General features: G+C 38.6%; 1 protein-coding gene across 1 annotated transcript in view; it reads right to left on the bottom strand.

Moving 5' to 3' along the window:
* SLC10A7 (solute carrier family 10 member 7) overlaps positions 1 to 15,763 on the bottom strand; it is a 152,223-nt gene that overhangs the window by 50,544 nt on the left and 85,916 nt on the right. The window contains exon 6 of the mRNA XM_069855341.1: positions 3,847 to 3,882. Coding sequence (XP_069711442.1) covers positions 3,847 to 3,882 — 36 coding nt within the window. The remainder of the gene's footprint in view (positions 1 to 3,846; positions 3,883 to 15,763) is intronic.

Here is a 15,763-nt window from a genome sequence, read left to right on the forward strand (position 1 = left end):
CCATTTTGACACAAATGTCACGGCACTCTTCCTTGGTAAACCAGCAAACATGGGAGTAACATGTCACAGTTACATGGAGGTTTTTGCCAAGTGTATTCTTAAAAATACATTTTAACTTTGCATTGGCTCTTTAACATTTCACATTAACTCGTTTGTAGGCATGCTTCTAAAAATGTAGAGTAAATAAAAAAGCAAAAATCTTATCTCTAACATTTTCTTTGATGGCTTTCAATAAAAATATTGATTCACACACCCTGACTTTTGTTACTTTGATAGCGAACTGGCTGTGCTCCCAACAACTCAAGAGTCCACATCTGCCAGGCACTGAGCCTCAACAGTCAGGGCAATTCCAAGATGGTGACAGAGCTGGGACACTGTGCCATAAAACCTGCAGCATCACACTTGGCTCCAACAGGTGAGCAGATGACTGACCTCTTATATTTTGATACCAAATACAATCTATAAAGTCATAAGTTTGTGTGGCCTGATAAAACTGCCAGTCTGCATGCCCAACTAAATTTAAGGACAGAGAAGACAACTCTATCCCAGTGCAGCCGGAAAGGAAGAGAGCTATGTCCACACAAGAAGGGTCACTCAGCATCATCCTCTTACATTGTAGTACAATATCTGTTCTCACTCTGCTTCTAGGGCAAATCCAAGATACGTGAGCTTGCTGAGGCATCAGGCTGGCCTCCCTCCTGAGGAATATCAAAGGCATATGGAATCCCTCAATGAAAATAAGCCCGCATTCATACATGTTCCTGCTTTTCACAACTGAAGTTACAACCAATGGACATATAAGGGAGATGATACAGCTATAACTGTGGCAGAGGGCAGTGCTCCTGAAGTTCTGTATTTCAAATAAGATGTCGTAAAAGGGTGCTGACAACTCGAGGTTATTATAGGCATCACAGCATTATTACTTTCACATTATGATGACACCTTTCGATTAACTGTCTTTTAGTAATGTAAATGTGCCCAAATGCAGCACACTTAAGAATTCTAATCATAAACTGTTGTTACAAATAGTAAAAAGTTATTAAAATTAATACAGGAAATAACTAAGCTGAACATAGAGAATAAATCATATGATAAGATGGAAAGTCATACCCAAGTGACTAGCTTCCTCAGGCACTACTTAACCTATTCATAGTCATTATTTATTGATAGCAATACACTTATTTCCAAACGCAAAATTTAGGCTACACTTCAGTTTCCAGGTGGTGGTGGTGGTGAGTTTCCCCCAAATGCCTTTAAGAAAATAAAACTTACTTCTCTGCTTTGAAAAAGCTCATGATCAATCTGTTACCTCTGGCTTCAGCTAACTATGCAACCTGACAAGAGGAAGATGGAGAGCACCCTCCTCTGAATGCTTCGATACGCAGCCTCCTAATCATTGGTGAGACATAGCAGAATGTCGCAAAGAAATGTGAACAGCATAACCTCGTGTTAGCTTGAAACTGATTCATCTTACAGCACTTTGTTTCAATACAGATCTGAACTCTAATCAATTAAATATCGTTTATGAGACATTGCCCATTTATAACATCTTTGCTGGGAATATAACATACTGACTGTTAATAATATGACTATGAGATGGTGATATTGCAGATTAACACCTCTGTAAGCCATATTCAATAGATTCTTACTAGGTACAACGTTAGTCAGTGGTGGAAAATTAGAGGTTCACGAGAAAAAAGGGTTTCAGCAGTCCAAAACAGACTGCCAGGGTACAGGAACAGCGCATCAGGGTATGCACATTCAGTTCACTATCCTAAATATCTGTCACTGGATAAACTGAACCTTCAAAGAAGGTGGACTTCACCTTCGCAAGATGTGCTGCTAGGCTGACCAGAATGGCTGCTCTTCATGCGTCAAGTCCTCAGCAAAGACCTCAAAGGAGTTTTAAATATTTAAATACTGAAAGAGAAGTCCTCAAATTCTGGGCTTTGTGACAAAAAAAAATGCAGTTTCTGTAACTTCATCCATCCCCAGACTAGTTTGTTTATCACTTCAATGAAAAAATAATTCATGTGTGTACTTTCCTCAAGAAGAACAGCTCAGAGTCATGTTACAAACTGCACAGCAATTCATGTGCATTTTACACACTTCTCATACAAGTGTCTCTAGGGCTGGTAGGATGAACAGACGCATACGGTTTGCCTTCCTTTTCTTGCACACATAACATTTTACCACATCTTTTGAGAAGTAACAGTGAAAACTGCAACTTACGGGACAGAATATCTTGTTATCTATCTATAAAGTCATCAAAGGAAAGCTGTGTATCTTCCTTGAAAAGGTATGCAGATCATTCTTTAACGTTTCAGTTTCTACAGAAAATATCCCTTTTGGCTATATAGAACACCAAACTCAGTGAGACAGAGCAGGGTGAAAGTTGCCAGAGAGCAAAAGCAAATAGATCTGAAGTTTCAGTCACTAAGAAACTAAAGCACAGGTCTCTGGATGAATGCCTGTGGAAGAAACACGTTCCATACAGGAGGGAAGACGACAGAAGAACAGTCAGGCAGACCATCTGGAATCTGTCTATTCCACGCAAGAGTAAGGAATCACTCATTTTTCCTGGAACAGTTATCTTTTTCAATCTACAGTAAGTGTACGCTTCCAGGTATATCAAGAAGACTTTGCTGGTGTATATTGAGATATACAATATGGTCAAAGCAGTTCTTGTGTAAACACAGCTACATCAGATGAATTACCATTTGTTACAGTGAAATAAAAATCTTCCCACTCAGCTTTACTGAAGCAGTACTTGATAATGTTACAGCCACTCTCACAGTACTATTTATCCCAGTTTAGTATACGCTGCTATATTTGTACACAGTACATATGCTGCTTAAGCTTCCCCACTATAAACAGTGTGCCACTTGCATGCCACTTACCAACTGTTGCAGGCTAATTCACATTTACCCCCTTCCCAGGATGCTGGCTTATATACAATGCAACTAGTAAGATAAATATAAAAGACAACATACGCCTTTTCTAAAATCCCTGAAGTGCTTCAGCCTATTCCCTGCTCTTTACAAAGCCACAGTCCCCAGTAACTTGCACCATACCATACACCATACCATATCCCATACCATTTGTGCCAGCAGATCCTCCACAAGCATAAAGACTTCCTAACTAACAAGGGCGTTACTAAAGCACCATTACTCATCTGTTAAAGCCTCTTCGTTGTGCGCTGACACATATCCATGCCTTTATGAAACATGAAGATAAAAACCAGACTTCTTTCTTTTCTTCAACCATGAAACCCAGGCCCTGACTGAAGACTAATTCTTGGAAATGAAATCTTGAACGAAGGGGAATGAAGCAGCATCACATTTAGTGGCACGTAGGGGCACCAGTAATTTGTCTTACTGCTGCTGCTGCTATTTCACTAACCTCTACCACAAAAATACCCATGGGCTTAGTTGCCCACGAGTGACGGTCTGTTTATCTGAACAGTGATTTCCCAATGGTCTGTCATCCATTCTGGATCGTTACAACCATGCCCAGCTCCTGCACATGGAAGCTTTTTAGGACATCTCCTGAGCCATCATCTTACAAGGCAAATATTTATATTTTACCCAGCCTGATTAATAGCATGTGGTTTTCGGACTCTGCAAGAACAACTGGGTTTGGTCCTCTTAGAATGAAGTGCAGGTAGTGGTTGCACTCACTGTGACACACTGATGGCTTTTCTGGGAGGCAGGTCATTTCAGACAGAGCAGAAAAACCTCCCCAATATTTAAGTATTGTTAAATCACCCAAACTTACATCTCAAATATACTGTCTACTAAGTTAAAGATTATCCAGTAAAAGGCATCTCAAGATCAAGATACTTACAAAAAGCAGAAGCAGAAGTGGAGTTATAACGATGCCCTGGAAGAAATAAGAAAAGCTTTCTGTTAGTCAGGGAAAAAGAATACTCTTTGTTTCTTTGTACCATAAGTGCATAGAAATACACAAACATCATTCAACATCACAGAAATTGACAAGTTCAACTTTGCTCTTCACTGTGTACGTCCTTTAACATCAAAGTATCTTTTTTTACTTCTAGCTTTCCCCATTTTGCACATAAGCCCCTCTATTCTAAAAGACCTGATATTGAGAATAGATTAATTATTTTTAAAACCATACTGGAGCTCTCCCCTCATTGTGCTGTATCTTAACTTCACTAAGCTGCTCCTCTTTATGCAGAGGCTTGTGATCAAGTCCCATGCTACCCAGTCCCAGGTCCTCTTCTGAGCAAAAGCCACGTCAGCCGTGATGAATTAGGTGCCGTGACTGTGTAATGTAAACTGATATTCCCCAAGGAAAGGAGCTGAGATCTCAAAACTCATTTCACTTGATTAGACTTCGGGTCTCACTGGTGGAAGTCAGGTCTTTCATCTAATTTAATCACACAGGACCACCTCAGCTTTCCACATCCCCCAGGCAGACACAAGCAAAAAGATTTCTTGTCTTCACTGACAAGGAACAGGTTTAAAGCTGATGATTGGACAAAAATAGAGAATTTTAAGTTTCATGAGAGCAAATCTTCAGATGAGTTGTTTGGGTTGGGAGTTAACATGACATGCATCAGTTTCATAGCTGCGAATAGCAATTCCCCATCATCCTTCCAGCTGACTTCAATATTTTATTATTGTTCAGTAAAATGATTCTATCATTTAAAGCATGCTAATTCACAAAGCTTGCTCAGAACTTCTCTAAGCCAAGACTATTCTTCATCCAGATACGTCTCAAGAATAAGTAGCCTTTCAGCTATTCACAAACTTTATTGTTTAAAGGACAAAAGTCCAAAACTTGCTCACATCCATCTCAAAAGGAAGCTTATTTTCTGTTTGGTTTTAGCTCCAAGTGAGAATCAATTGAATGAAAAAAGCAGTTGTCCCCTGCTTTTCATTTAACCTGAAGTAATACAGCTTTACTTCAATCTTTAATAATAATAATAATAATACTTCAAGCTAATACAAAGAAAAACCGCATATGACTAGTTTTGTATTTGCTTCCTGGGTTCACAAAAGGTCTCAGACGCACAGCCCATCAGGCACAGAGTGTGTCTATTGTGCTCTTAAAACAAAATGCAACAAGTAAATGCCACAAGTGATAGCATTCAAGAAGGATCGAGGACACAACAGTTAAGTTGTGCAACTTAAAGGCTCTGCAGGATTTAAAAATACATTTTAAAATAAATGTGTACCATATCTGACTGCCCCACAGCCTAGGTATCCATAATAATTTATATCATTTTGCAAATATCACAGCTAAGGTAGATCATAAAAGACCAGAAAGAGAAGTAGAAGCAACAAGAGTTGATTAAGTGAGTCAGTCACTGTTTACAGGGAGGCCTAGGCAAAAATGTAGATAAGAGTTATGAAGAAATATAGGCATTCAAGCATATCAGCTGTAGAGGTAGGAAGAAAAGTTGAGGAGGGGAGGAGGTACTAAGAGCTGAACCAGCAGCTGTGTGCAGTAGCAACTACAATGTTCAGAAGAGAGATCTGACAGCAAGATGAGTATAACACAGATGCAACAGTCACTTAATCAAAATGATCAAACTCCAGCTTTTATGAACTACTCCTAAGAATATGTGAGCCAGACTTCCCCCTTCTTCCCCTTTCCCCACTAACAACCACACTGCACAGCTCAAATGTTACCAAGTGCCCAAGTATTCCCTAAGGACCTTGGAATTTTGAGATGGCAGAACACCGCTGCAGCAAGGTTTCACCCTCAGACCTTTGCATGATTGAAGTGGAGCATGGACGGAGAAAGAGATGACACACCAAAAGCATCCCGTACTCGAAATGAGGACTAAGTATAGGGAGAAAAGAGCACACTGCCAGCTATTGAGTACAGCCAGCTCTCATCAAAACTGAAGGAATTAATTGATTCTGCACCATTAGTTATTTCTTACGTGCTTCACACACTTTTATACATTACAAAATAAATGCAAAGGTAAAAAAAACAACCACAAATCAAAACAACCTTCCCATTTATCTTGTTGATAAATAAAGATGGTGTTCTTCCCCTGTAGGATGGGACCTGTGACCTGGTATGTATCTGCTTTAGAAGCTTGGTGATATTAACACGATGTGCAACAGCCACCTCAAATTCAAAGTAAATTTACCAAAAGGAAACATTACCTCTGTAACAGTAACACTTCATAATTCTGTGAGCAGAGAGGAAGAGAATCCTGGTACACCATAAACAGATTCTTGACTAAACTTGTTGAAAATCTAGCCTTCATAAGGTCAATTCTAGCAATACTTTTATGAAATTTTGCTATTAAATCTGGTGATCTTAACCAGAAGCAAGTTTCCTGTTGCTTCACTACAGAAAGGATTTACAAGGTTGAATTTTCCCATTTGCAACACAACCACAATTCCCTGGAAAGCTAAACTATTACCTGACAGAACAGACAAGCTCATATTAAAAAATAGATGTTGTTGCTGAAACAGAGCAATTTGATGTTAATGTTTTGTTTTGATAAGAAGTGTAGGTTCGAAAAACCACAGGGATTACTAAAACCAAGAGGTTTTTTAAGTCAGTAGTGCTGCCGTGACTGTGATGTTTTACGGGTGCAAGCAAGGCAAGAGGAGGGAAGGAAACCTCTGTTACCAGACCGACTGACGAAGTAAGTAAAGAATAAACTTCAGGTGGGTAAAGCTCGTTTACATGTTACCTGAAAACAGGGGTGTGCTTTTATGTGCAGAAGTCCTTCTCTTCAGGTTTCTGTTCCGGATTTGAAGTAAGATTTACATGACTATGGTATATCTCTCTAACAAAAGGAATTACGTTTCCCTGCACACATTGCCTTGCTTCAACATGTTACCCTCTTCATTAGAAATATGCTCCTCAATAATACTCACAAGCATTCTGTGATGCACCTCAATTCATACCTACTAAAGAATAATATACAAAGCACGCTAATTCTAAAGCCTACCGATAGAAAATACAGATGACAATTTTAAGTCACTCAGATTAAAGAAAAGGTAGAAGAAAACAGTGCATCTACGTGGTTCAGCTCACACACTAGCAGAAGCTCCACAAAGGCAAGCATATTCTGACACTAGCAGTGCAGCTGCTTTCTAAGATTACAACAGGCTGAAAAGCACAAAGGGAGCTAAAAATTGAAATAAAGACTATAGTTTCTAAGTCCACTGGACACTAACGCCATCAGAGAGGAAAAAATAACTAAATTTGACTATGCTTTTGCCTGCCTTGATTTCCAGGCAAGTGCTGTCAAATACATTGCTTATGGAGATAAACAGATTGTAGATTAGCACTTCCAGCAGAAGCTGAGCATCTGCCCTTGAGAATGCAAGGTCATTACACAGTTTTAGCATCTTCAAAGTTCGGGTGGAGTGTTAAGCTTACTGACTGCTGCCCACAATGGAGTCGAAGTTGTAAAGTGACTGCTGCTTGCTATCAGCAGAAAAACTTTCAAGAAATCCATTTACACCTCTGATGTGAAAGACTGACTGAATATATTTCAATGATTTTAGTGGAAAGGGAAGAAAAAAAATCTCAGCCTGACCCAAGGCACTGATACAGCACAGGAACCTTAATAATCAGATATCTGTAAACACATTTCTTTTACTGTAAAGATCATGAAACATGCCTTAATTAGGACAGTTTAAATAGAGGTTTGTGTGTGCAAGCCTGTGTATCAACATACATTTTAACAGCAAACACATACTTGGAGATTCACTTAATTGTTAATTGCCTTGTATAAAGACGCTAAGAGGTTTTCTACAGGTTTCATCCAGTACAGCATTGCTGTAGAGCAGATATTAAAAGGTGTTTATTTTCCAAAAGAATATACAGAATCAATACATGCAATTGGCTGCCAAATCAGACAGCAAAATCAAGTAACATAATGGATTTGAAACTATGATGGCAAATCATTAACAAAGAAATTATGCAAAAAGTAAGAGGAAGGTGGGCACAGATCCAGAGGGACACATGGTAGAAGACGTGTAAGGATTATTGTAATGAGGCATGAAATACATATGAACTTTCCCTCGTTTCCTTTACCCACAAATTTCTGATGCAATTTTTCTTCATTTTTCCAGGTCATCAGTATGACACACACATGGCAATTACTAGTAAAAAAAAAAACTTAAACCAAGTTGCACCTGATTTGTGCTAATAAACAGGGCTAGAAAGAAAAAACCAGGGGTTTGTAATCAAGGTTCTGAATAAATGTGTATTTTTTGAGATTAATTATCATGCTTAAAGCTACCAATGTTCTTGTATGCTTCATCAGAGCAAGACTCAAAAGAAGCAAAAGTGTAAGCAGTGTTACATTATAAACTGAATAAAGGTTAGTAAAAAGTTAACTGGGCAGCATTTCCAATACAACTGATAGATTAAAGTGTGAGAAAAACGGCTATGAACTCAGGATAATTTCATCAGAAGACAAGGATGAATGAGAACTGAAACTCAGTCTTCAGCTGTGTACAGTGGTATTTCTCACATGATTACATTTCAAGCCTCTCTGGCACTTATTGGAAAAGAAAGAGCAACCAAAATAATCCAGCTTGCCTGTCCCCTTCCCCATCCTGCCCCAATCTTTGCAGTTTTTCAGACACAACCTGAGAGATAGAATTTACATTTATTAGAAAATACTTGTATTTGTCTTTATTTTGTTTTTGACAAAATTGTTGACAAATTTGTTGACAACTTTATGACATTTCACATTTCAAAATGAGAACCTTGCCTCTAGGAAAGTTCTTTCAGGTCTGAATTAGGTATGTTTGTGAGCAAAAGACAGCTAATTACCAACGTTCTGACAGAATATAGATAAACAGATGTTCTCAAAACATCCGGAACCATAGCAAAGGAAAAAAAAAAGCAGGCTCTCCTAGAGGCCAAAAAACTTACTGTTCAGTGTTTTCAGGAACATGACAGAGATGGTAAAGACCATGACAGCACTCAAAGCTGACTCTCAGTCTAATGAAATGAAGGAGTAAAAGCCTTCCCTGTACCCTCACCCCTCAGACCACTCACAGCTCCAAAACTGCACAATGTGACATGACACCTGTGTGATATATTGCCGATTAGCTGCGATACTACATTATGCACCCTCTTGAATAAACTGATTTAACATATAGGCCCATGTGAAACTGCTTTGCAGCAAGCTTAATTTTAGACATCATATAATAAAATGACTCCTACTGCTGAAACAAGGCTTTCTCGTACCTGGATAACAAGCAAAATCCTCGGAAATTAGTTGCCTTCTCCCTTCTTCCACCTGTCCCCACTTACCTTCTTGGGAACTACGCAGAATCCCTTGACAGACACCACAGAACAAGATTCCCACTCCCCTCCATTAAATATATTTACTTGGTTCCAAACCAAGAAGAGCAAAACCACTAAAAGTCAGGTTGGGACCAGGCAAGTTCTTGTGAAATAGTCAGTGTGCACTGAACGAAGAGGGGTCATAACAGAAAAGGGCTTAGCAAGAAGGATTGCATAGGCAACTTTGAATTTTCCATATCTCAGTTTTTGAACAGCCCTTTTTGGTCAGGTACTCCAATTACATTGCTGATTCTGAGAAGGCTTTTACAACTGCTGGATTTCAAAATAAAACAGGTAATTTAACTCTTTACTGTCCTGTTTTGTACAAAATGACTGTTCTGGATGCTGGGAAGAACAAAGGTTTATGAATTGATGCTTTTTAGGATGCTAAATACACCTATCTGCCCCATAAGAAATAACAGGAAAATCTGAAAAGATATTGAAGAGCGTAAAGTTAAATTCATGCGTTTTTGTTAAATTCATGAACACTGTACAATCTCAAGGCAATGAACTACAAAACAAAATGGAAAATACAACTTTACATAACTCTAATTCAACTGTAATTATAAATAAATACTACAACAGCAGCAGCAACTCATCCAACTAGGCCAGTACTGGATTTTAATAACAAAACTGTAAAATTAGAAGCGCTATGTCAAAATGCCTTTTGCCTAATCAGAGGAGACAAAACAAATTAGATTTCATATCAACTATAAGACTACACATAGTGCTTTGTGAATTGTTCCAGACGTTGTGCCACCTCTGTCCTGTTGCATGAACCTGGTAGCCTCTACAATGGGAAGGGAAATTTAATAAAATAATAAAAAATAAAAAAATTAAAAGCATAGTAGCATCAGATAATAGTAGAAATCAAAAGCATTTCCACTATTTATTAACACTTACTAACTGTAGATGTTCCCCCTCACACATTTTATGCAAGTAAGGAATCAAACTGTAATGTAAAGGAATGCAAGTAGTCAGAATTCAGTTCTTCCAACAGAGCAGAACCTACAAACTAAGAAATAAAGTGATCCGAACTACTGGAAGTAACACTACTATACTGTTCACAGATTGAGTGTAAAGAATAAAATCAAAATGAGAAAGCATTTTATTTCAGTCAGTTTGATGGGTGAGGTTCCAGTAGCGGATTGAGATTTAAGCCAAAAGTATGAAAAAAGTATTTCAGAAAGGTGAAACTCCATATAAACCTAGTTTGCCTGGCTTCCCAGCAGAGGGCATCTTAAACACATTAGAAATTTTCTTCTTACACAGCAGCAGAGTAGTTCAGAATACAGTAGCAAGGACTCTGAAGTTTTAAACCAACTATAGAAACTTCTTGGGGCTTCACAAATGATACTGGGACGATGCACAAAATACAACAAAAGTCTGAGTCAAAGCTGGAAATCAGCGCTTACATCAAGCATCCTGAAAACTCATAACCTATCTCAGCAACATTTTAAGAATAACTAACTGAAATTCAGCTAGGTGGGAGCTGTCTGGCAGAGTGCAGAATAGCTTCTACAGTCGGGGGGAAGATGCTGCTGGTCAAACTCCTTCTGCCTGTACTTGCCAAGTGCTGCAACCTCTGGCTGCTGCAGCAGCTCCCCAGCGCTGTGCATGACCAAAGGAGATTTTTGTGGGCATTTGCTCACATATCTGGAATGAGATAAAGCCATATTCCCTGCTCAAACTTGCAACACCTTCCTGTAACTTTTTGTTGTCTCTTTCTTGTTTAACACATTCAAGTTTGCTGCCTTGTTAACATCTTTATTATCATTATTCAATGATACTGCTGAGCCTGTATCTCCGATTAATTCCAGTTTCCTCTTTGGTTGCTTTTGTGGACTATCATTCCTGGCCTCAAAACTTTCCTCCTCCCCTTTGCCTCCCACCTCAATGAGAATCTTTAAAACTTCCTCACGCTCACAATACTTTTCCTAATTCCAGTTCATTAAAACATTGTCTGTAACTATTCAAATTGATTTCTCATGGAGTGTCAGCAGATAACAAGATCGCTATAATCCTCTGTGTTAGCACAGGAACTGAATTTATACACTGCCATTAGGTCAGCCTTCCCTAGAGAATGCATAAAAGGGAGAAAGGAACTCCTCAATCATCCCCACCCGTGCATTTTTCAGAGTGATTCCTTTTGTCTTTGCAAAAATCATTTTGACACAATTCTGTATAATTTCTACAATACAGCCAGGTTCCTGCACAACCTCAGTCAGACTGAGGAGGAAAGATGCACAGCTTGGAGGATTAGGGTCTCTCTAGGTCTGAGCATCGCCCTTTCTTGATAAAGCATTCAACAGACAATAAGGATATGATAAACTTACAGATATGTGCTTTGGGGTGTATGTTAAGTGCAAGGCATGTCAGCGTAGTCCTTTGTTTTGTGTGTAGAAAACAGAAATGCAGTACCAGATACGTTTCAGAAGAAAAGTTACTTTTCCACCTAAATTTTAAGTTTGTTTTCTTGCAGAATAAAGTTACAAAGTTTCCAAATTTCTCCTTTATTTGGATGTAAGTTGAGTAACCAGCAAACACTACTTAGAATTACTAAAAAGACGTTACTAGCAAAACATGCCAGCTTGAGCACCTCTGTTTGGCAACCCGAAAGGGCGGCTCACTAGATGGTGCTGTGGGACCTTCCAGGGAAAGGAACCTCCTAAACCAGAAGTTGTTGTGGGGTTAAATTAGCCATACAGTTAACTCCGTTATTTTGAAACACGTTAAAGAGTTCTGAGTCATAACATGAGAGAACAACACCACAGAAATGGAAGGAAAACACCAAGCAAACATTCTGCTTTGACCAATACTGCTTTTTGGAATAGTTAGAGTGCCCTTCTTCCATGCCAATAGCTCCTCACCTCTTCTTCCCATGATAACAGAAAACCGTTTTTATGCTTTACATCAATCTTAAAGGGTTCTACATGTAAAACAGAACTGAAACAGAGATGTCCAAAGTCAGATATCCAAGACAGAGCAAGGTCCCTACAAGCCCATTCTGTCCTTCCTTGTGAGCTGGACCTAATCACCCTCTAGGACCGAGTATTTTATTCTGTTGAGTGTTTAAAAAAAGAAAAAAAAAAAACAAACAAGCAAACATTTTAACGCAATTAGCTTTGAATTAATTAAACTATGAATTAACTTCTCCTGCTGTGATAATCAGTTGCGTGAAAGAAAACAGAAGCATAAGGGAAAAATTACAGAAACCTGAGAGAAAAGCTATGACAAATACTACAGAAAGGAGCAGTTATCAAAATTGATTCTATTTACTTCTTTCTAATTATTTCCTTGTAGCTGAAAACTATTTAAGTAGAACAGATTTTGTATAAACACACCACCAATATGTGAAGGAAAGCACATTTCATTTTGCTACCATAATCACTTTGTTTAAATAAACTCCTATCTCCCTCATTTTTCTTCAAAACCTCAAACAATGCAAGTATATAACACTGTACAACCCCTCCATGACACACAAAAGAAAATGCAAACTTTATATAATGGGCAGGAGTGCTGTGCCAGTAAAAACCTGTAAGGATTAATCATGAATCAGTAGTAGCAAAACACTTCTTTAGCATTGCAAAGGTCTCTTGATGATCTACTATTCAGAAGTTACACTTAAAATTTATCACTGAAGTGCTGGTGTAAATTCTCACACTCACCCAAACTGGGCTTGTGGTATTCATAAAATGAGGTCCCTATCCCCCAGAAAATCAACCAACATCATGGTTAATCTGTAATTATTGTTATAGACAAATCAGATAACTTACATTGGTTTCGCAAGGAAAATGTATCATCAGCCAAGGCGCTAACTATACTCTGTAAGATGAGAAATGTCTTCCAAATGCCCTGGGGTAAATAGTATTTGGGACCCTTCAGGAGCTCACTCATAAATTTTTTTGTCCTTTAGTCTAAGTGCCCTGAACTGTTTTACTAAAATGTATCAGAATGCTCATTCAGTCTATTTCCACTATTATTCCCAGATATGATTTACTGGCAGAACTGAGTATTTCAAAGGCCAAGCTCAACTAAAACGCACCCACACATGTGTGTGTGCGCGCAGGCGTATATACAACCCCCCAAACCCAGCCCCCAATATGGTAATCTATATTGCTTGTGTTCTGTGCTGCCTGCCTGGCCCCAAGTCATCAATAATGAATAGAAATGTACAGCTACAGCAGTAGCCTGTGTCATGGGCTTGTCAGGGATTTTTGAAAGGGAACAAAAACACAGGTTTGCCATTTGATTGTGTCTTCTTCTGCAAACACAGGACAGACAAAACAAAGGGGTATTTAAAAAGGGGTAATATGATTAACCCTTTTCACACTAATTGACAGTTTCTTCCACCATGCAGAACGGAAAATTGTTTGCTGGTAATGCAACCAGTATTCTCCTAGGTCTGGGAATTCAGCAATAACGTTGATTCTGAGCACAGTGAGGGGAGTTTGTTTCTATTTTAAGATAATGAATACATACTCAAGAGGAGTCAAACACCGTGGTTTAAATAGAGAGAGGAAAATATTATTTTGCTCTTCTAGGAATTCAGCAAGTCCAGTCTCAAATAAAATTGTTCTTGAAGAAGAAACTTAATGCATGCAAATACATATACACATAGTCCATGAAAGCAACAACATTATTAAAAAATGTGCAGATTCTAATAAATGAGTTAGACAAAGTTTTTTTTAAAAAAAAAGAGGTGGTTCTTGTCTCTGTTCTTTCTTTTCGGTGTTCCCAAACACGTTTCTACAGACATTAGGACTGTAAAGAGTGATTATCTCACATTTTACAAACAGAACACACCAGCTGCTGTACTCCCAATCCACTCCCCAGGGAGAGTGGGTGGCAGACTACAAAATGTCTACAGGACACACACAAACTAAGCTGATTGAAAACCCAGGTGTAAACCAAAAATCTTTCTTGCTTTCTATATCTGCATAAATTCCAGAATGAGTCTTGTATTAATAAAATTAATTAATAAAAACTTTGTTGATGCAGCCTCATCTTCAAAAAGATGGTTTCTATAAGAAATGAAACTATATAACCACGAACTTTCCACTGGCCATCAAAAACAAGACATCTCAATTCAAACTAAAGTTGCCAAGCCATCATTTGTAGGAGTCAGCAGCAAATAAAAGCACATGGTTTAAACACAACTGAGAAAAATCTTCACCAAGCACCAATCAATAATACAATTTAAACAGCCTACTCTGTGTTCTGACCTAATGTTATCTTGTGATAACTGTTTTTAACAGTTAGAATGGAATATTATAGTATTCAGCTGAACTGGGCATAAATTGCTGAACATTCATGGGTTGACTGTGTTATTAATGACCGCGAATAAGGAAAAGGGACCATAAACCACCTTTCCATGGCGGATAATAAAATAACTGTCTCAAAACCTACAAGTACATACTATAGGACATTAAGGTTAAAAAACCCCAAACCACAGAAATGTGATTCTGTTTAAATTAACTAATTAAACTAAGATCTTTTACTTACAAAAGAAACTTTATTCTGTTTAAAGAGTTATCAAATTATTTTATAGCAGAAAATTCATTTGTCAGTTCTAACTCCAAATATACTTCAGCATGACTAGACTGATTAATATTCATTTCACCAACTCAATACAACCAGTAAAATCTGCTTCTTTTTTTCCTTCTGACATATTTTTGTGCGCTTGAAAATGCTCAGGCACCTGTTTTCTAGCCTATCATCCAAACAGGGTTGAAAGCATAAAACTTATGCACTGTTTTGGATATCCCTGTGGAGTAGACGATTTTAACATGCGCAATAAGAAAATGCAGGGATTTATTGATATATAGCAGAACGGGCCAAACCCTCTGTTCTTGTTATCAATGCCATATGAGTCTCAGAATAACTTGCAATTTATTTTTTTTTAACCATCTGCTTCAAAGATGTTCATTTATTTAATATTATTCAGTAGACACGGATTCAGGTCTCGCATTCAAAACAAAAGAACGGTGCATTTGTTTGCCTGCATGCTACCACTCACGTCACAGATGACCTGCTGGGCCAAGGTATTGCTTATAGCAGCCTGTCCCCCAGCACAGCATCCTAAATCACTCATTCCACCTGCTGAAGGAACTGACAACTGCTTTGAAGCACGCAGGAAACTGGTTGAATCTACAGTGCTGTCACATCAAAAGAGCTCTGTCTATACTGATTTTGAGCTGGCAGGTCCAAGAAAAATTCACCTCCCTGAAACTCACCTCCATGAGTCCATACTGCTGGGCTCACAGCTGCCGTCTTGCAAGAAGATGGGAATGCTGCCTAGGAAGGCCCTTGGGCTGCCCAGCATTATCCACATCACCCAAGCACGGTGAGAGGCAGGGTAATACCATGAGGTTGAGCACGGCATCAAGCACTGAAGCCCACGTCTGCTGCAGTGAGCTTTTTGTGGTGTGTCCTCTGACACGGTTCTCCTGGGAAG

This window comes from Phaenicophaeus curvirostris, chromosome 4 (assembly GCF_032191515.1).
Source record: "Phaenicophaeus curvirostris isolate KB17595 chromosome 4, BPBGC_Pcur_1.0, whole genome shotgun sequence".
NCBI lineage: Eukaryota > Metazoa > Chordata > Aves > Cuculiformes > Cuculidae > Phaenicophaeus > Phaenicophaeus curvirostris.